Source organism: Hippocampus zosterae, chromosome 4, assembly GCF_025434085.1.
Source record: "Hippocampus zosterae strain Florida chromosome 4, ASM2543408v3, whole genome shotgun sequence".
Lineage (NCBI taxonomy): Eukaryota > Metazoa > Chordata > Actinopteri > Syngnathiformes > Syngnathidae > Hippocampus > Hippocampus zosterae.
In genome coordinates, this window is record NC_067454.1 from 6,591,475 (window position 1) to 6,612,140 (window position 20,666).

Genomic DNA, 20,666 nt, shown 5'->3' on the forward strand with positions numbered 1-20,666 from the left:
AGTAGGGTGGGGTGGGGGTGGGGTGGGGCGGGGGGGGGGGGGGGTTGACCTGGCACAGTGATTCAGTTTTTTTCCCCTTGTGTCTTTCTGTTAACAGTTTGGATTACAACATTTGAGATTATTCCTCAAACTAAAGTTGACTAGAAGGAAATTGAACTTCTTTATGGTTGCAAATGTTTGACTTCCCAAATGGGGGGGGGGGGGGGGGGGCAACCGTCCTCTGCACATGGATGTGGCGCAGAAACCTAGAAGTGGGCAAAAACCGTGTGTGGACTCCTCCCTGGTTGAGGGCTTTGACGTCTTTGCAATTCGGTGACATCTCAGAAATCTTCGGGAGCTAACGATGTGGACCTCTTCTTCAAAATGAAGGATCTTCAGTTCTCCATTGAAAGCAACCGCAGTCTTCTCTGCTAGTATGTGACACAGATACAGAAACTTCAAGTTTGTACTTCCTCTTCACGGTTGAAAACTTCTTGGCTTTTCAAAAGCTTCTCCATTGCAGGCGAAAGGGCGCCCAACCTTCATCTCCGTCCAAAGTGATGGTTCCAGATGGTTCCTCCGCCGCTATGCCGGAGGAACCATCGGGAACCATCACTTTGGACTTCTTCACGGTTGAGAACCCTCGACTTGTACATTGGAAACACCAAACATATTCTACACCAGGATATGCTGCAGAAACCGTCGAGAACCTACTTTGGACTTTATCTCCCTTGGAGGGGACATCTGCCTTGGGGTTCCAACCATCCTTCAACATCAGCATTTGCTGTAGAAACCTAGACATCGTAAAGAACTGTAAACCGGACTTAAAGCCGAGGACCTAATTCTAAGAACAAAATCATTCCAAATTTTTGATTGATCTCTGGTTTATAACCCAAGAAGCCAGGACTCTATGTCTTTTATATTCCTTTCATGCACCAATAATGACAACCTGTAACCTGATAACATGATAGTAACCGCTGTCCCCGAAAGGGTTTAAAGACGTCTTATGTAGATGCACAACCAGACAAATTTGTGGAACAAACTAACAACCCCTCAACGAGCTTGGACCTGGACGTCATCCACTCGTCTTTTTCCAAACATTGCGGATCATCCTGAACCGCTGCGGGTCACAATGGATTTTGGACACCGTGAATTGACTACATGACCTTTAAGATTTGCAGAACCATCACCTCGAACTCCTTTTCCGTGGGAAAACCGCAGGGGGGGGGGGGGCGTGGCAGACTCCTTTTTCCGGGCTAAATTTAAGTTGCCGGGCCTCGTCGACTCACATGCGGCCGGCGTTTGTTTGCCCTTGGTGTCAATAGTACTTTGGAGTGTAGCTTTATTAAGACCTTCGACAAACACTGAGACTCGGCCCGTCCTGGTCTATTTACTCTCCTACTTTTGTCGCGGTAACCACACTTCAAATATTTGCGAGGGACAGGATCAAGTGCTTAGATTAACACTCCTCGCAACTTTTGAGCAGGAGACGCCCCCTAACCCCCTCAGCCCACCCCCCCTCCAACTCCCTCGGTCTCCTTCCTCCCATCCTGGGATTGTGTTGTGGTGCTTTTCCTCTCCGAACACACTTTTCCTTCCTCTAACTTCACACCTCTGAATGACACCCCCCACCCCCGTCTTGTCACCGCTAACCCTTTTGCACTATATTGCTTCACTTCGTCACCTTTGTTGCCCGCGGCCAACGCATGAGGTAAACCTGCAAAGATCTCCCAACGGTTCTGCGTTGAAAAACGCTGCCTTTGCAAAGATGTCTACAAACGTGCAGTCAAATGGGTATCCTCCCATTGTTCTGAGATACTCATGTAACGTGAAAGTCGTTCCAACATTAAGCTGATGAGGGGAAGAAATGTCATAATTCAAGAAATGCCATTTTGGGCCCTAGTGTATACTTTGAAATGCGATCGGGAAATCAGCTACGTTTCTGAATCGCATGCTAACTTTTGCAGCTCAAAATGTAACGCGTTCATTAAATTTGTGACCTTTTCATGCTTTATTTCACATGGAATAGCTGAACGTATTCAGAAGATTATACAAGTCTGAACTTGATTACAGTGTTTACTGTCACGCTGCACAGTCGCCGGACATGACAGTTTTTACATTTTGTTAATACGCAACAAAACGGTCAGAGTGCAAGTGAAAAGTCATGCAGTCCATTGAAATCGCACCACCGTGAATTTTATGGGTGTAAACGTTAAATTATGGAGCCGGAACATGAAGAAAAATGTATATAAATCTATATTTGACAGAATTCTACAATTATATGACATGAAAGAAGCCAGTGTAATAAAACGAGTAGCTTGGAAGCCATGATTGATACTGTCCCCCAATGTGGAATGCTGTGTTTTTGGAATAAAATGTTGAAAAAGTGAGTTCAAATGTCCTCTATAATAACGAATTTCCACATCAAGCATGGTATGACTCAAGTGTAATTTATTCAAAGTTGTTGTCTCAAGGAAGTCAAATGAACTCAGCAGTTACCAAACCCAAACTCCTGAGATGTTTTTCAACTGTCAAAGAGTCAGCTTGACAGATTCAAGGTACTGCAATGCAAAAATGCTCTGTACTAATAGATGTTTTCGCTCTGAATGTCCCCTTTTATAGGCTAGGAAAGCATATTTGGTTAAGAAAGTGAAAAAAATACATATATATATGACATTGTGATTTTTCTAGCAATGTTGTAGAAATGATCATTTAAAAATGCGAACGCCGACAGAGATTTTTTTTTAAATGTTGCATGTGTGTCTCCTGCTGCAATCACATAAAAAAAAATACATCATCCATGGCTAATTCTGTATGCAATGCTCAAACTGTAAACACATGTCAGCATTACAACTGATCTAAATCACAGTTTGAAATTTAAATAAGTTTGGACGATATTCTTTCGGAAAAATGTCAGTAGAAAAAAATCTTACTTTGTATCGTGATTTAAAAAAAACAGCAAAAATAAAGCACATTTAAGACTCCTGAAATTCTATAACACATTGAAAGAAATGGAAATAATAATGGAGACCCCCCCACCCAAAGCCCTCATTTTTTATTTTTAGCCACATTGTCTTGAGTCCAGGACTTTGGACCAACACTATGCATCTTAATTTCCTCGCAGACGACAACCCTGCCCCTTTCCCCATTTTCTGGGAATAAAGTAAAAACAAACACGAGCGGAACAGCTTCGGGGGGCAAATGTACGAGTTGAGTGGTGTGCGTAAAGGGGAGAAACAAGGGGGGGGGGGGGTACACAGCTTTGCCGCAGCCCATTTTCTAAATTATCTGCATTCAGCATTTGTCCCAAACAAGCCCCTTTTGCTATATAACCCTCAATCCCGACCCCCGCGCTCTCTTCACCGGGCCAAAAAGGGAGGGACTCTCAGGATTTAGGAGGCTCTTGTCTCTCAGAGGTACAATGTTCCATTCATGATAACCATCCAGCCGCAGTGAACGACCGACCTGCTCTATGGTGTCAGTGCAAGGGGGGGTGGGGAGGGGGGGGTGGGTGCTGGGTTGAGTCAAAGCCTCCCTCCCTCGAAAGCCCACAGTCTGACCCCACCCCCAGGTGTCACAACCCAAATCTTTGGGAAACAGACGTCAAACAATAACCCCAAAAGTATGACTCAGCAGCGTATCACTGCCCAACGCAAACAGTTTGATTCCACTCATATTTGTCTGCGCTGCAAATAGTGCGCTTAAAAAAAACAACAAAAAAAACAACTTTTACTTGGATAAAAGAATGAAGCAAAGCTAAATATTTTGCCAATATACAGGAACATAAGATATAAGATATTTTGAGATAAACTTATTTATGACCAGACATAAAATCTCATCAAGTCCTCACATAACCTCATCTAAACACAGCATTCGGATTAATATTACGTTTGGGGAATATGAATTAAGCAGAAAAAGCCACCCGTTTTCATACATTTGGGGGGGGGGGCATTTTGCCACACACTGTTGCGCAAAAATGACATCACAGTGGTTCAGACTAATCACAGCTCACTTTTCCGAGTTTGGTCATGTGATGTTCGCTAGCTGAGCCTGATGCCATTTTCATTCAGCATCAGCAAAATGGCCACCCCTTAAGATGAGTAAAAAAATTTTTTTAAAGTGGATTTTGCTGCTGACTTCAAATTCCACACATACATTATTAATCAGAATACATTTGTGTGTTTTTGTGCCATGACGTTCAGACTAGCGAGGCCGCATAGAACATAACCGTATTATTGACATGAAAATGTTTAGTTGGTCTCCCCTTTAAGACAGAAAAGATGGGCTGACAATGCACTTTATAGGCTCAACGAAATCAGCGGGACTCCCACAAAGATGCAGAATGGTCCTGATTAAAGTGAAATGGCCACACAGAAGAGCATGACTTGCTGCATGACTCTAAATTTCAGCCTTGGTGATATTTCGCCCCAGTTTGCCAGGTGAGCACCATTAAGTTGAGAACAAACGCCCGATTGCTTGTCACCGCAGCGTGACTAGCTTGTTGATATGTTCCACCCCTTGTCTTTTATGCATTTATTTTCACTTTGAAATGATCTTGCGGACCTGATCGAACCTCCTTGGCGGCCGGTTCCGGCCCGCGGGCCATGTGTTTGACACCGCTGTTTTACATGAAGAGACAGACCTTGCTGTTACTATTCGGTCTTGATTTAATTTCCTACAATAATGCCGCTCCTGGGCATCTTTTAAGCACTTCATTATTCTCTCACATGTGTTTGTAATTCCACACCGCCAGCCAGGAAGAAAGCCTTAACGATGGGACGCTGGTCGTCTCAAAACACTGGTTCACCAAGTTTGTCTTGACAAAGATCCAACCATAACAAGGATTGTTTTTTTGTTCTCCCCGCCCCCATCCCCCAAAGTCGAACTTGATATGACTAGTAAATTGATATTCTACTGTGGTATTCCTGAAAAACAATGTCGCATTTTTTACATACCGGGGTAAGTGCCATTTGCCAGGATTGTGTTAGTGGGAGAAAATCGAGTGCCCAACTGTTAAGGGACCAGCTTTGAGCCAAATACAAACATCATTTCAAAATAAGAGAGTCATTTTTTTCTCGTTACCGTAGTATCATTTAATTTCCAATTAATTGAACGATGTTTGTTGTTTTTTTTCTTCTTTCTTCTTTCTACCTACATTCTTGCTGCTGGAGGCTGTAAATTTCCCCAGTGTGGGACAAATAAAGGATATCTTATCTTATCTTAATTAGATTTATTATGGAGTAGTATCTTCCTTTCACGTGTGTATGATGGTTATGAGTGCTAAAATGTGTTGTAGAGGAGAGAGAAAAGGGAATTGCCGTAGTTTGCGGTTGAAGTGCTCATGCGCAACAGGACCGCCCCCTCTAAACAGGCTAATTTCTTCACAGGCCTAAAGAGCGGTTATTTTTTTGCCTTAATTCCCACGTGGATTTTTTTCTCTACCCTACGTAAGAGAACCTACAATAATCAGTTTGAATCCAAACATCTGACTACATTTCCCCAACATTTGTCAAATTGGTGTAAACCGCTCATCGTGTTTAGACAAAACTCTTATGACCACCCGGGGTCATGCAAAGGGTGTCAAGCCCAATAAAAACTAAAAACAAAGAAGAGGCGCCGAGGGCAAAGCAAAGAGATAAAAACCACCGTAAGCTTTTCAAAATTTCGGTTCTCGTGTGAAATGTTCACATTCGGCGTCTCAATTTGCTCCACAGTCTCGTATATGAATCATATACTTATATAAAATATCCTTACCCCCCCCCAGCGCCTTCCTGTCTTTCTCATCCCCCTGCGTGGACATGATCCAGCTGTTCCTGACGACGATGACGCGCCCCGACTCCCCGACTCCCGGCTCCCTTTTCACAACTTCTGGACAAAGACAAGCATTGCCTTGGCAGCGTGTTGTTGACGAAACGTCTCCTTGAAGGCGGCGGCTTCCAACAGCCGTTCCATTTCCCACCCGGCGTCTTCTCCTTTTAAAAAAAAATACGTGGTAATGATTCAAACGACAGCTGCGTCAACATTCAAAAACGAAAAATTCAACAACAGAGCGCAGGTGACGCCAACATACATATTTATACTTTCATCCCCCCCCCCCACCCCCCAACCCCGAATTTAAAGTTCTTTTGGAATATTACAGCATGTCTTTGAAATCAAAACAGTGTGCTCAGACCTCCAACAGTGAGGATTATCAGACTAAAGTCTCTCGTTTAGGCCTAGTGAGTCCTGTCTGTGTGCAGTGTGTGTGTCGGCATCATACAAACGCACACACACACACACACAGAGCGGTTGGGGTGCTGGCCAAACCTGCAGTTCTAGAGTAAACAGGGACTGGGCCGCACATCTCCAGCTCTTCTCTCACGGCGGTGGGAACGGCGTCCATCAGTGGCGAGCACATGGCGAGTCAGTGGTCAGGCCACAGTGGAGGCGTGTCAAGCGGGGGTCAGGGGGTAGCGTGAACTGTAGTGGAGGCTCGAAAGTCAATTCAAGTTCAATTCGGACTTAAGACATTTTCAGATTCCAAACACTGAGAGTGACTTTGTGTGTGTGTGTGTTCTATTCCGGCTGCTTACTGGGGTTTGGTTATGGGAGGAGACTCACCTCCAAAGCAAAATGACTTGTCTTTTTAACAAAATGAAAAAGAGGGCTTCACTTTTTTATACCCCCAGAACTCTTTCCAAATTTGAAGTCGCAACTTCATTTCAATCAGCGTCTTGATGATTAACGACAAAAGTGTGGTTTACATCGTGTTCAATTTTGTCGTTCCACCACAAAAGGCTACAAGTGATGACAAAGGTGGTGATAACCATAGAACAGGAAATGGAACATACTGTAACATCGTGGGTCAACTCTCAAGTGAGTAGATGTCTTTCTTTTAACGTGTGACAAGCATTGAATTCATTCAATTGTTCCTTGGACTGTTTTTTGATGTCATGTCAAAAGGCCAGTGATTTTTTTTTCATGATTGTACCAGAAAATCCTGCTTCTAAAAATGACAAAATCCTTTCATGACGTCACTCTGTGTTTGTGCGATTTGAGCTCTGTGGGGGATCAAAAGATGAAATGCCTTTTCTCCGTGTTTTTGAGGGGGATGCCAACACAAAAGGCTACCAGGGCAAAAAAGAAAAAACATCAACATCAAAGAACACAGCAGTTAACAAAAAACACACAGATCGGTCCAGGCTGCTTGGTCTGAGTGGATATGGTGAAGAATTGGACTGCACACCACAGAGTGAGCTGCATTTCAATGTTTATAAAATGCACACATCAACTTCAAAAGAGACTTCAAGTCGAACTATCGTCAAGTCAAGTCAAGTCAACAGTATTTATCGAGCACTTTCAAACAGCCGTCGCTGCATACAAAGTGCTGTACATGGAGCAATTTAACATGCACAATAAACAGTAAGACAAATCGGTAATAAAGGCGGTAGAAAGCACCAAACAGTAAAATCAAGAACAAATCTAAGTCATGCTGAGTCGAATGCCAAAGAATACATGGTGGCTAACTTCTATTTACACTTGCAAAGCGTTATCTTGGTTAAGATAAGAAAACCTTAATTTTTTCCCAATGGAGAGATTCCCATACCTTGCTGTTATTTGAAGTTTCACAAGACAAACTGACCACCTGCGTATTTAAGATAAGATATCCTTTATTTGTTTTATTTTATTTATTTGTTGTTTATTTTCCATTTTATTTTAATATATAATATTAATATATAATCCATCCATCCATCCATCCATTTTCTGAACCGCTTAATCCTCACTAGGGTCGCGGGGGGTGCTGGAGCCTATCCCAGCCGTCTTCGGGCAGTAGGCGGGGGACACCCTGGATCAGTTGCCAGCCAATCGCAGGGCACACAGAGACGAACAACCATCCACGCTCACATTCACACCTAGGGACAATTTAGAGCGTCCAATCAGCCTACCATGCATGTTTTTGGAACGTGGGAGGAAACCGGAGCACCCGGAGAAAACCCACGCAGGCCGGGGGAGAACATGCAAACTCCACACAGGGAGGCCGGAGCTGGAATCGAACCCGGTACCTCTGCACTGTGAAGCCCACGTGCTAACCACTGGACTACCGGGCCGCCCCATTAATATATTATTATTAATATATTAATAATATATATATATATAATATTAATATATATATAATTAATATATAATATTAAAATAAAATAGAAAAATAAATAAAGCTAGGGGAAAATGTTTTATCCTAAAAGTTTAAAAAATATATATAAACAGTCAATTTGACCCACAATTGGAGGATTAAGGGGCATAAATTACTCAAAGCTGTGCGCTTCATTAACAGGCGCTTAACTTCTTTTTACACTTGGATCACAGTAATTTTGCCTGTTCAGTTGCTAAAGCTTTTACAAAGATGAAAATGTTGACCCTGGAATGAATTAATTCTTCATTATTTTGCAATGGGGGAAGAAATTTGACATGGGGGGCGGGGAGACAAACGTGGGTCTCATTGAAAGGACTGCGTGTGACCTTCGAGGTTCCACCATATTTACACCTTAGCAGCGGCTACGACACAAAAGGGTCAGTCCAACAGTAGAGTGCACGCGAGCACCAGCGGCAAACGTTTTCACACTTGCCAAAAAATACATTTCAGTTCAATCCCTTTGGCCTGTTGACCAGAGTGATGTGCTCATAACACATCAGCAGTGTGTCCAAATCCATTTTGTTACCACCCGCACATTTGGTGAGCGACGGAGTGCAACAGCCCCTGGTAACATTACGATCATGCTAATTGTTAGCAGAGACGACATCGAGATAACAGGTGGAATTGACACAGCAGGTGCAAGTGCTCTGTTAGGATTTTAATACCTGTATCATGTTTTTTTTTTGTTTTTTTGCAGTGCCTATTTACATTAGTTCTGTGTGTGCAGACACCCAAATTGCAAGAACCGGTAAGTGAGCCAATCAGCATGCAGTAAGAAAATATGAAAACGTTCTACACAGTACGGTATGTAAATTAATAAGTAGTTGGCTTGGACCTATTCGTCCCCACATTGAATGAAAATAATTTTGAAGATGTCAAGTTGGCATTGACGGGGTACAGCACACATATTTGAAGAAGGTACGATTCCAAATTGAAGATAACCGATTCCACGCGTTTAGTTTACACTGCACGACAGTAAAAAAGAAAAAAGAAAAAAAACTTGAAAAAAAACCCTCACTTTAACCATGCCATGAAAATCCAGCATAAAAGGTTAAATATTGTAAACCGTTTTTTTTCCCAAGGGGTCCACAGTGTGTCAGCTCAAAAACAAGTGTCGTGCAGTACTTTGCATTGAACCAGCGTGTCTCTCTCTACCTGCGAGCTCACCTTCAGCAACAACCAAAACATTGACTGATTCCGCAAAGGCCAAGCCAAAAAGTGTGAAAGGTGACGTGGGTATGCAAGTTTGATTTGGCTTGGAGCACACAGTTTCATTGCGGGGAAGCTTTTGGCTGTCCAAGTTCCAAGCCGGTTGGGTTTACCGCCGTGGTCCTCAGGGTTCACTGCACACAGCACGCTGACAGGAGAGAAGGGGGCAATGATGTAATTATTTACTGTCAATTATAATTCACACCACAATGGTACACCACTTGCATATGGTGTACCAGATTTTTTTTTTGGGGGGGGGGGGCCTTATCATGTGAATATTCATTGAAAAACGTTTTTGCTTTCTGCGTCAGACATCGCCTCGGTGCTGCAGCGCATGATAAATAATCAACCGCCACACAGGCGGAAGCATGTCTGTGATGTGGATCGGGTTACGTCCTCTCCATTTAAATAAATAATGGAAATAAATAAATATCCGAGTCTAGACGCCACTTTCACAGACATCTACCCGGCCTGGTGGATCCCGAGATGTCTGACGGTCAGATTTGGGATGAGGATGCCTGCGTTTATTAGGGTCACCTTCCGAGAAAGGACAGATTTACATCCATAGACAAGCCATCTGGCTTATCACTCAATAGCAACTGGTGGATGTAAGGGATAGGCCTGTCAATGACTTGACGTGACGTCTGTTCACAACATCATGCCGTCCATTGAAATTAACGAGGGGGATTATTTTGGAAACTACAAGACTAGACCCAAAAATTGGAACATCAGATATTCATTCATTCATGCACACAGAGACGAACAACCATCCACGCTCACACTCACACCTAAGGACAATTTAGAGTGCTCAATCAGCCTGCCACGCATGTTTTTGGAATGTGGGAGGAAACCGGAGCACCCGGAGAAAACCCACGCAGGCCCGGGGAGAACATGCAAACTCCACACAGGGAGGCCGGAGCTGGAATCGAACCCGGTACCTCTGCACTGTGAAGCCGACGTGCTAACCACTGGACTACCGGGCCACCCATCAGATATTCAAACTTTGCAATATTGCTCCCTTACCATCGAAACGGGCCACCGGAGGTCCACTATCATTCTACTTTTTGTTGTTGTTGTTGTTATTGTTGTCTTTTTCAATAAAGCATCGTCCACAAAGGCATGTTAGACGAGTTTGGTGTGGACATTGAATGAGCATACAGTGTATCTCAATATACTCATAGCATATGTGCTATATTGTGTACATATGCTGCCGGAGTAGCATCGTCATTTGTCGACCCGCAGTGGCTGCCGTTGGCCCCATGCCAACCTGTGGCTAGCAACCACCGTGTGGTTTTTATTAAAATAACTTCAGCGGGAATAAGAAGAAGCCATATACTTTGGGAAATTTGAGCTCCCTCACCAGTGAAATGGGCCAAAAAAAAAAAAAAGTATAATTCCGCAGGAATTTCTCACTAAGCACGGGATCTTGTCCGGGCTTTAAGAATGCCCGATCCATCTTGGAGAAAGGCATGAGAAGAAGAAGTATGTAGGTTATGATCTGGATCAAGTGTATCACTAAAAGTACATTTTTTTCCCATGCTAAAGTTTAGTTCATCTTATTTAGCTTAGAATTAACATACATGAATGTAAAGTTGAGGTTGAGAGTGAAGTATATGTGTGAGCAGCCTCGCTTCTGCCTTTTCATTTTCTCCAGCTACACATTTTCTCCTGCTACGTGCCGCCTCTCACAAGTCAAGTCTTGGCAGCACAACAGAGATGATGAAGTACGTGCGGTGCTTTTGATGGTTATTCAGAGTGCATTACACACAATAAGGGCAGTACAAAATGAAATATCACAATGTAGGTGTCGTCAATTTTCGACGAGGCAACACTCACAGCTTCTGACGGAGTCTGCTAGGGGCTCCCGATCCAGCGAGACATCCCTCTGAGTCTCCTGCATCTGGAACCAATTAAAGTCTGACATGTATCATTCCTAATATAAAAATATATGTACACTTATGCATGATTTAAACCTGTTCAAACGTAATAAAACACTATTTGATTAAAATACATTTTAAAAAGTATTCTTGAACACATTTTCACACTCTGAGTCATACAATTATCCAAATAAACTGATATCCAAACACAAAACCGCCTAAAATCGAATCCAAAAGCACCCTCACCTTGATGTTCTTCTTGAGGTACTCTGCTCTGCTCATGAGGCTTTTAATCTGGAAACAAACAAAACACAACAACATCTGTATTTTTATTGAAGGTCTCATGCCACACACTGAAAAATGTTCGCAGATTTGCAAGCTAATTTGGTTGGAAATGCCTATGATGGCCTTTTTCAAACTCGATAATGAAGCCATCCAAAGTAGCACAATGAGCAAGCCAGTGGACACAAATCCACCCCCACCCTCCCCCGGCAGGATATGAAAGAGGCAGGAACATATTGGATGTGGCGCACATAATGAAAGCTGGCATTCAGTTGCATTATGGGTAGCGTGCAGTGTTTTTCTGACCTGTACTCAGCAGCACAAGACAGGATGTCTGAGTCCCTGCTGCAGCAGCGTGGAATGTGAGTTATTATTTTTTTTTAAACTCTCCGGTGAGACCTCCAACCTCACGGAAGTGCAGCGCCAATTTTGCTCGAGTTAGGGAAATTGGGAGAACAATTCAGAAGGGACACATGTGCTTCTCTGGGGGCTACAGATGAGGAAAAAGGAGCAACGGAGTTTTTGCTCGTACACTGCTGCACACAATGCGGAGACCTCCGCGGTTCGTTTCCATCCTTTCCCTTAAAACCTAGTGATCCGGCGCAGCAAATTAGCATTTGGACCGCAGTTTTTTGGCAGTATTCTGCCCTCGAACCGCAAGCCTTTAATCAGCGCGTGCAATAAACATGAAGGTATTTTACACGGGGGTTCACATTCTCGATGCTTGAGTTCCCGTCATGACATTAAATCAGTTTACACGGGATACGTCACGATTAGGATTCCAGTCAAGAACAGTTGGACTCTTAATGCTCCTTTGTTCGAGCAGAGGTCGTGTTATGGTCTCAAAGGTTTGCGGCTCTGTGCGTTTACTCTGAGTTCCGCATTATGATGCAGAGAGGGTTTATTAAATAAACATTTGAGTTTGTATGGGGTTTTTTTTTTCTCCCCCTTGGGAAGTGTTTGCTCATGTTGTTGCCACTGTCCATTGAAATCATTGATATTAATCTCATACAGGTTAGACAAACAGTTTCCCAGTTAAGCCTTTCTGCGGAATTATTACCCTTTTATTTGATTTTTTGGGTTCACATAGGTCGCTGCCATGGTGGCAAGGCTCACCTCGCTGTGGAGCAGTTCTCGTCGGCGGCCCTGCGGCTCAGCTGGGAGGGGACCAAAGAGAGAGAATAATGAGCACATTGTTCGACTCTACTAACGGAACAGTCCATACCATCATCCGCCATCTTTTCGCTCTCCACAACCCCCCGCCCCTGAAGAAGCAGCCTTCTACAAACACAAAGAGAACACTTTTTCCCTACGATCCTTTTGCTAATATCTCGGCCTTGGCAGAGGACTGCACTCTCGAGGGTAACGTTCTAGATTTACCAAGGGGGGATGTTGCAAATATGGTAATTATAATGATGTCATTATTCAGGGGCTTTCAACATGCCCAAAACTGATTTTTTTGTGTCTATTTTTTTAAGGGTCCAACTACACAACCCCTGTAGAATAGTAGCACCCCATTCAAAGTTAGAAAAATAAATAGACACCACGATTAACACAAATGAACCCATCCCCAAAATTACGTTGGAAGTCGGCCATTTTGATTTGAACCTCCATCTTGAGATATGCTTTGGCGAACTGCTACGAAATTCTCCCAAATGAGTCTCAATCACAAGCAGGTATCCACAACAATTACTTGTGCAATTACAGTGTGCCTTTGCACGCGAGTGAGCCCCGGGTGAATTTTATTTATTTATTTTTTAATAGAAATAATGTATGTTTGTCCCACTATCTATGCCAGCGACATACAGTGATAGGCGGAACAATGAAATGATCTTCAATTCAACTGCAGAAGGTACATACTGCAATTTTTGTAATGTTTGGTGGTGTGCTTTGGCTAAACAAAAACTTGGGAAACACCATTCTAGACAGGTGGGCGATGCTTTTTTTTTTTTTGCTAATAATTTTAGTATTTGTCGTCTGAGCATGCCATCAATAGTATTGATCTTTTCATTGATTCGCCATCAGAAAGAGGGTGGGAACCGGCATCTTTAATGTTTCTATTAGTATTGCAGCAGTTGGCTAAATGTCTTGCAACTTTCTTAAAGGCCAATTTGAAATTACAAAAGATATATCGGTAAAAAGGGCGGCCCGGTGCTACAGTGGTTAGCACGTCGGCTTCACAGTACAGAGGTACTGGGTTCGATACCAGCTCCAGCCTCCCTGTGTGGAGTTTGGATATTCTTCCCGGGCGTGCGTGGGTTTTCTCCGGGTGCTCCGGTTTCCTCCCACATTCCAAAAACATGCATGGCAGGCTGATTGGACGCTCTAAATTGTCCCGAGGTATGAATGTGAGCGTGGATGGTTGTTCGTCTCTGTGTGCCCTGCGATTGGCTGGCAACTGATTCGGGGTGTCCCCCGCCTACTGCCCGAAGACGGCTGGGATAGGCTCCAGCACCCCCGCGACCCTGGTGAGGACTAAGCGGTTCGGAAAATGGATGGATGGATGGATATCGGTAAAAAAAGTATTTTCTATGAGTTTAACTTCCCAAGACGTGTTGCTTATGTGTTCCCATTAAAGTGTGTCCCAGTATGTTCTACTTACGTCATATTTTGATGTATTATCGTTTGAAAGTGGATATCAGCGGTATGTTCGTGTGTGGTTTGTCCTCCTTTAAAAGCATCTTGATTGGGAAGACTAAGCGCTGGCTGGCTTGCCGCTTCAAGCTCTAACCAGTGGAAGATAAGCGTCCTGTGTGTTTACAGCAAGGACTAAATGGGAAGCAGATGGCGCGGCTCCCGTAGCGCACGCGGGGGCCCAGGCAGAAGCCGGGGTCCCATCATCTCGGCTCCAAAAGGCCTCGCTAGTGGAATCGCTCTCACATGAAGACGCATGAGCTCATTGCCTCATGCAAGGACACGGAGTTAGTGAATGGCCCTATGTGTTGCTTGACAGCCTCGCCAACTCGCTCTCTCCACCTTGCCTACATCTTTATTCACGACAATCATGCGCGAATATGCCAAGAATTAACCTGACACTTTCTATGGGCCTCATTCATTGAAGGTTTGCGCTCGGGATTGAACTGATTAGTCGACTCGAAACCCACATTACTTTGCCACATCGACATTTAAGCATGAATTTTGGGAGCGAACAGTTTATTTAGCAAACCATTTTCCACCGTACCTGCAAGGGCCAACAGGAGTTCTCCTAAGCAATTCTGGTATTCATCCAAGGCCTCATTGTCGTCCACTCCGCTTTGCTCCTACAGCACAAACACCAAGACAACATGTGATTATCAACAAGGTGTGTGTAGATATAGTTGTTTTTTTTCCCACTTAGGACGACTCTGTCTACTTTAATATGGGAGTGTTTAGTTTTGTAGAACAGTGTTGTTTGTTCCCAAATTACATCTTAAAAGTGGGGCTATTTAATTATTTTAGAAAGTGGAGTAATTACTTATAGTGTCTATGAATTAAATGATGGAATATATTATTCAACATATTTTATCATTTAATTTAAATTAATTTGTATATTTTCTTACATTCTCTTAATTTAATCAATGCATAATTTGACCAAAAATGTCACTTTAAAAAATTGTGATACACATATTTTAATGATCTATTTATTTGGTTTTACACTTATTTTTGGCACATTACTGAAGATCTCCCGTTCATAAAATATGACTGCTGGTAGAGAGCGACAAGGGCTTAATCTTGATTTTAAAAGACAATATATAATGATTTTTAAAAAATATAATTATATACTCATATTAAAAATGGGTCAAATTCTTTAGAATTTTTTTCGGTGACAATACAGAGGAGCCTTGCTAATCACGAGCAAAAAGGACTGGAGAAAACTCAGGTACAACTGACACCCATTGAAAAGCATTGGGGAAAACATGCTTCTGCAGACATAGTTGACAACATTTTGAATGACAATCCATGTCAACAAAGCATTAAAATCAGAAAAGTGATGAAAAGCTCTTACAACTGCGGCAGTTCATTTTTGTATCATGCCTTCCTGCCATGTCTGACCTTAGCGATGGCGACCGAGGCCATGTCCAGCGCCGCCAGCAAGCGTGGTTGCTCACGAGACATTTCTGCAAGGTGAGAAGAGAAAGAGAAAGGATTGAAAACCAGCGCTTGTTTTCATTAGGGTCGCGGATGACCTGGAGCCAATGGCAAAACTGGAGGGTCTGAGCCAGAATTCAAAACCAGAACCTTTCGACTCTTAAGAGAGCAATCACAACTTCCCTATGCTGCAGAGTCACCGCAATTTGAGACCGAGAACCCAAGTCCTACATACGCGCCTCTGCGACGTTTTGTACCTCGGAGGACGTCCGTGGAGGTGCGCGCCTCCTCAAAGATACGCTTGTTGTCCGAGGCGACCAGGGCCTTCAGCTCTTCCGCTCGAGACGCGTACTGACGGACCTGCAGGGACATGATGCTGTATGTGTGGTCTGCTTTCAGAAGAGACGCACTAGGGTAAGCGTGGGCAAAACTAGGCTTGAGGGCCACATCCAGCCCTCTTAGTTCTTTAGAGGTATAATATGCCTTACCAAGTATTTACATAATCAACGGTCAATATTTGATACATACAACTGAGATATCTAAATCCAACATACTAATGATACATATATTATTATTTCATGGATTAATCCTATTTTTCTACTAAAGTTTAGATTAAAATAAATTCATTTTTAAAAATACATTTTGGATGAATTAAATCTCATTAAAATAAAATAATTGATTTGCTGAGAATCCTAACAAAATATTTAAATAGACATTTCTTTTAATTTAACAAATTAATTTAACTTAATTGGTTAATTGGGCGGCCCGGTAGTCCAGTGGCTAGCACGTCGGCTTCACAGTGCAGAGGTACTGGGTTCGATTCCAGCTCCGGCCTCCCTATGTGGAGTTTGCATGTTCTCCCCGGGCCTGCGTGGGTTTTCTCCGGGTGCTCCGGTTTCCTCCCACATTCCAAAAATATGCATGGCAGGCTGATTGAACACTCTAAATTGTCCCTAGATGTGAGTGTGAGTGCGAATGGTTGTTCGTCTCTGTGTGCCCTGCGATTGGCTGGCAACCGATTCAGGGTGTCCCCCGCCTACTGCCCGGAGACGGCTGGAATGGGCTCCAGCACCCCCCGCGACCCTAGTGAGGATCAAGCGGTATGGAAGATGAATGAATGAATGAATGAATAATTGGTTAATTAATTATAATTAAATTAAAACCAACAATAACAATGAAAATGAATAATTGTTTTTGTATTTAAATAAAAATGTACGTCTGATTTATACTTTAAAAAAAATCAAGCAGAGCTAGAATAAATCATTTGACAGCACATAATGCAGCATATATATGCATGTTCATTTGATTAAACAATTGGCTAATTCAACATAAATAGGAAAATGATTCACACAATATTAATAGGGGAAATATTCTGCGGCCTACTTTTTGCCTGAGGACCTCTTTTCGCTGCCGGTCAGTCTCATCTGGAGGAGGAAAGGCAAAGTAAGTAAGTTCAACATGGTGCTTCATCTGAAATGTGCATATGCTCTTACAGTAAATAGCAGGGACAAAGTGCTCCAGAGCACTGCAGTAGAGAGAGAGCGCAAGGGACCTCTCGCCATCTTGGTCCTTCTGGACGGCCTGTAAGACCAGTTCTTTCTGACGGGAGGCAAGACATGGAGAGTGACGCCTCTGAAAAACATGACGCAGACTCTTCTGTAGTCTCTTACCGCCTTCCCCAAGCTCTCGGCACTTGGCATGTGCTCCATGTCCACAAAGGGGTGCGTGAAGAACTCGGCAAAGGTGATTCGGGCTTCGGGATTCCTTTCCAGGAGACACAGGAGGAGGTCCCGGCAGTGCTTGGAGACCCTGGCCCCGGGAGGGAGCTGATGTACAACAATGCATGCGACCTTATTATGTTGCTCTCAATTCGCAATGCGGACAATGCATTTGAAAGGTCAAAAGACTGTTGCCAAAAATCATCGTGAGTACTTTGCAGCGGAGGGTGACCTTAACAGATGAATTCCCATGGAATTCTTTGGTAAAGGATATGAGATTAAACTTTGTATTTTCAACCATAAATGTTTTTATTCTTTACCAATGTATTTACTATTTGATTCAGAACATATTGATACAGTCATACCTCGATTTTCGTCCGTAATCCGTTCCAGAAGGCTGTTCTAAAACCGATTTGTTGAAAACCGAAACCATGTTTCCCATTATAATCAGTGTAATAAATTTTAAAAAGATGTTGATGAGTGCAACAGGCCACCAAGTGCCCTTTTGACAGCAAAGGGGGCCACCTAGTGGATTTATAATGAACCAATAGCTGGAAAAAATAAAATAGGTATTACATCTGAAACTTGACCACTGACCTCAATGGGCTGGTTACTTCGAATCTTCTCTTCCAATTCTGAATATGACCTTGATGCAAAAGGGGCCCGTCCAAACAGTGCCTCTACATTCGCACAAGCAACATTAGAGTGGATAAGACTGTTCAAAAGGATCATTCGTATTTTGAATATAAAGGGGGCGGGCGGGTGAAGTATTCAAAGCTTGCTAGCAGTTTGAAAACTGCAAAATCCCCCTTTAAATATAAGATTACAAATATCTATTTTATAACCCTCGTCTCGAATGAAGTCAATGCTCACCATAAAGAATGACTCCCACCGACCAGAGATCCACTCTGGAGTCATACTGGCGCCGGCACACCATTTCGGGAGCCATGTACAAAGGAGAACCTCTCAGCACGCTCTTTTCGTCCCATGGTGACATGTACTGGGCGAAGCCAAAGTCTGACATTGAATCAGAATGCAGCATCCGATACAGTCAGAAGTTGGATTTCACACAAACACATTTGTTTGTATTCTTTCTTACCTGCTAATTTGAGGACTGAGCCACACAGCAAAATGTTCTGTGGTTTCAAATCCAAATGGGAGATATTTCGGTCATGTAAGAACTGGAGAGCGCATGCTGTGGGTGGAAGCAACAGCGTTGACATGGCCATTCCAAATCAAATGAAATACAAGGTCCAAAGGTGAGTCAGCTGACCTATCTGTTGCAGAAAACGCCGGGCAACTCTCTCTGGCAAGATCCGACGACTGCGGATGAAACGGGACAGATCTCCACCGGAACACCATTCCAGGATCAGATAGATGTTCTCAGAATCCCACTGATGGTAACACAACATCATTTTGTATTAATACAGAAGAAGTCCAGCAAACTGTACCTCATATCAGTCAGAATTAAAGATAATCTCAGTGCGAGTTTTTTGCCTTTTCTGTTGTCTTTTTGCAACAGCATTGGGAGAAGAATGTTCTACTTTCGTTTTCTGATGTTTTACTTGAATTTTTTGTGACTTTACGTGTAATCTGTTTGCGCTCTTTAACAAGAGCGCTATGTGGAGATATTTAGCATTTTTGGTAGCATACTGTCAAATTACCGTCAGAATTAAAAAAGAATAATTATTGAGAAACTTCATATTTATTTGCCCATGTTGGCCAACCTTACTTGGATAGGCTCAAGTTCACCCACAACCATAATGTGTGTGAACTTACGTAACAAGTGCTACAGAAAATGGATGAACGGATAGATGCTAATCAAGTGAGCTCACCACAAAATCTTTCAACTGGACGATATGAGGGTGACGTACAGTCTTGAGGATCTCAATCTCCGTGAGCAAGTTCTCTGTGGACGCCTTGTTCAGCGTCTTCTTGGCGACCACCTTCACGGCCACCACTTCTCGGCTATCGCCCTGGACAAAAATGTAGGCCCTTTCGTATCACGGATGAGGTATGAGAGAGGAAGAGGACACAAAATGGGGGCAATGTCTCACCTTTCTGTAGGCTTTATAGACTGTGGCATACGTTCCGCTCCCCAATCGCTCTGTTAGGATGAAGTCATCCAGTTTTGGAGGGGCGAAGCTGGAGGACGAAGCCATGTTGGCTGCAATGTACCATTAATATGGAGCTATGTAATGTGGTCGGTCTAAAACTAAAATTTCCAATTGTTTTTCACAAAAATCCGATATCATAAAAGAAGCAAAACACAATGAAACAGCAAGGCTCGCGGGCGTGCTGGAGCCTGTCACAGCCGTTTTCGGGCAGTTGGGTGGCAGGTGGTACACCCTGTACTGGTTGCCAGCCAATCACAGGGCACACATAGACAAACAACCATTCACAATCAAAATCACACATTGGCACAATTTAGAGTGCCCAATCAACCTATCATGCATGTTTTGGGAATATGGGAAGGAACCGGAGTATCCACGCAGGCAAGGGGAGAGCATGCAAACTCCATACGGGAAGGCCAGAGCACAGTGGACTTCTGTAATGTGATGCGAACATGCTAACCAGTCATTTTCTGTGCCACCCTATTCAAAACACGTTATAATACAACAAATACATTAACACCGATTTCTGGTCGTTGTCTCCCTCTCAACGACATGACGGTTTAACATTAAAACTGTTATTATATTCTTATCTGTTGTCAATTTTATTGATGGTTAACGGTCATGAGGACGACCCTTATCAACAGGGAGTGAAGTGATTATCTAACTAAGCTAAGTCTGAAAAAGAAGTGGGTTTTACCCTAACAAGGCAGTAAGACAAGGGCGTAAACAATCAGGTTGCCTCAATTTGGTGTTTTGTTTGTAGGCTACCAACAAAAAGTTGTAGCGAGCGACATAAACTGGAGTGAAACAAGACGACAGCAATCAACCGACCGTCATTCGAATAGGAACGTTTTAATTCAAACCTCGTTCAAAATGTCATTATCGCGTACCTGTATGGTAGTCAATCCATGACTGGCAGAAGTGTGAGTAAAGGGAATTGTTTACATCGCTGTCAGTCGTTGCCGGTGCACACACACTACCCTTTGGCTGTTTGGGTCACGTGAATTGGAACCGTGTAGAATCTGTCACACTGCCTCCTATTGCTCGGATACTAGTACTGCACTGCACCTGCTGGATTGTGGTCGTATTTTTATTGAACAGTCTACAAAATACAAATATTGAAAGATCAATCAGACGTTTTTAAAATATTACAAAAAGATATAATATAAATATACAATATATATACATTGATATACAGTAAGTCTCCTTGTTAAAAACTACGACTAATAATCATCAGCGGTGTAGTGGT

At 43.1% G+C, this 20,666-nt stretch overlaps 1 protein-coding gene and 1 long non-coding RNA gene across 3 annotated transcripts; one reads left to right on the forward strand and one right to left on the reverse strand.

The window, feature by feature from the left end:
• Positions 1-9,268: 9,268 nt before the first annotated feature.
• On the reverse strand, positions 9,269-20,463 carry ulk3 (unc-51 like kinase 3). 2 transcript variants are annotated; one of them, XM_052064367.1, is made up of 17 exons: positions 20,308-20,463; positions 19,361-19,470; positions 19,139-19,279; positions 18,577-18,697; positions 18,403-18,498; positions 18,177-18,320; positions 17,901-17,983; positions 17,256-17,411; positions 17,079-17,184; positions 16,969-17,009; positions 15,843-15,945; positions 15,550-15,614; positions 14,699-14,777; positions 12,634-12,674; positions 11,482-11,529; positions 11,195-11,258; positions 9,269-9,506 (listed from the first exon to the last, which is right to left on the reverse strand). In XM_052064367.1, the coding sequence occupies exons 2-17, from the start codon at positions 19,463-19,465 to the stop codon at positions 9,490-9,492; spliced, it is 1,410 nt and encodes a 469-aa protein (XP_051920327.1). In that variant the 5' UTR covers positions 19,466-19,470; positions 20,308-20,463; the 3' UTR covers positions 9,269-9,489. The 2 variants fall into 2 exon arrangements, 1 of the variants encoding a protein (XP_051920327.1); XR_007962231.1 differs by lacking the exons at positions 9,269-9,506; positions 11,195-11,258; positions 11,482-11,529 and having other exon boundaries at positions 15,503-15,614.
• On the forward strand, positions 11,670-13,273 carry LOC127600086 (uncharacterized). Its single transcript, XR_007962265.1, has 2 exons — positions 11,670-11,879; positions 12,608-13,273. It is a non-coding gene; the product is annotated as an uncharacterized LOC127600086 (long non-coding RNA).
• Positions 20,464-20,666: the final 203 nt, after the last annotated feature.

Excerpts from the sequence above, each read along its gene's own strand:
- ulk3 (XM_052064367.1), bottom strand. The coding sequence starts at position 19,465 with ATGGCTTCGTCCTCCAGCTTCGCCCCTCCAAAACTGGATGACTTCATC. Across the intron at positions 17,412-17,900 it reads GAAGTAACCAGCCCATTGAG|CTCCCTCCCGGGGCCAGGGT; the intron begins GTCAGTGGTCAA and ends GTTGTACATCAG. Across the intron at positions 11,259-11,481 it reads ACCTCAAGAAGAACATCAAG|ATGCAGGAGACTCAGAGGGA; the intron begins GTGAGGGTGCTT and ends AATTGGTTCCAG.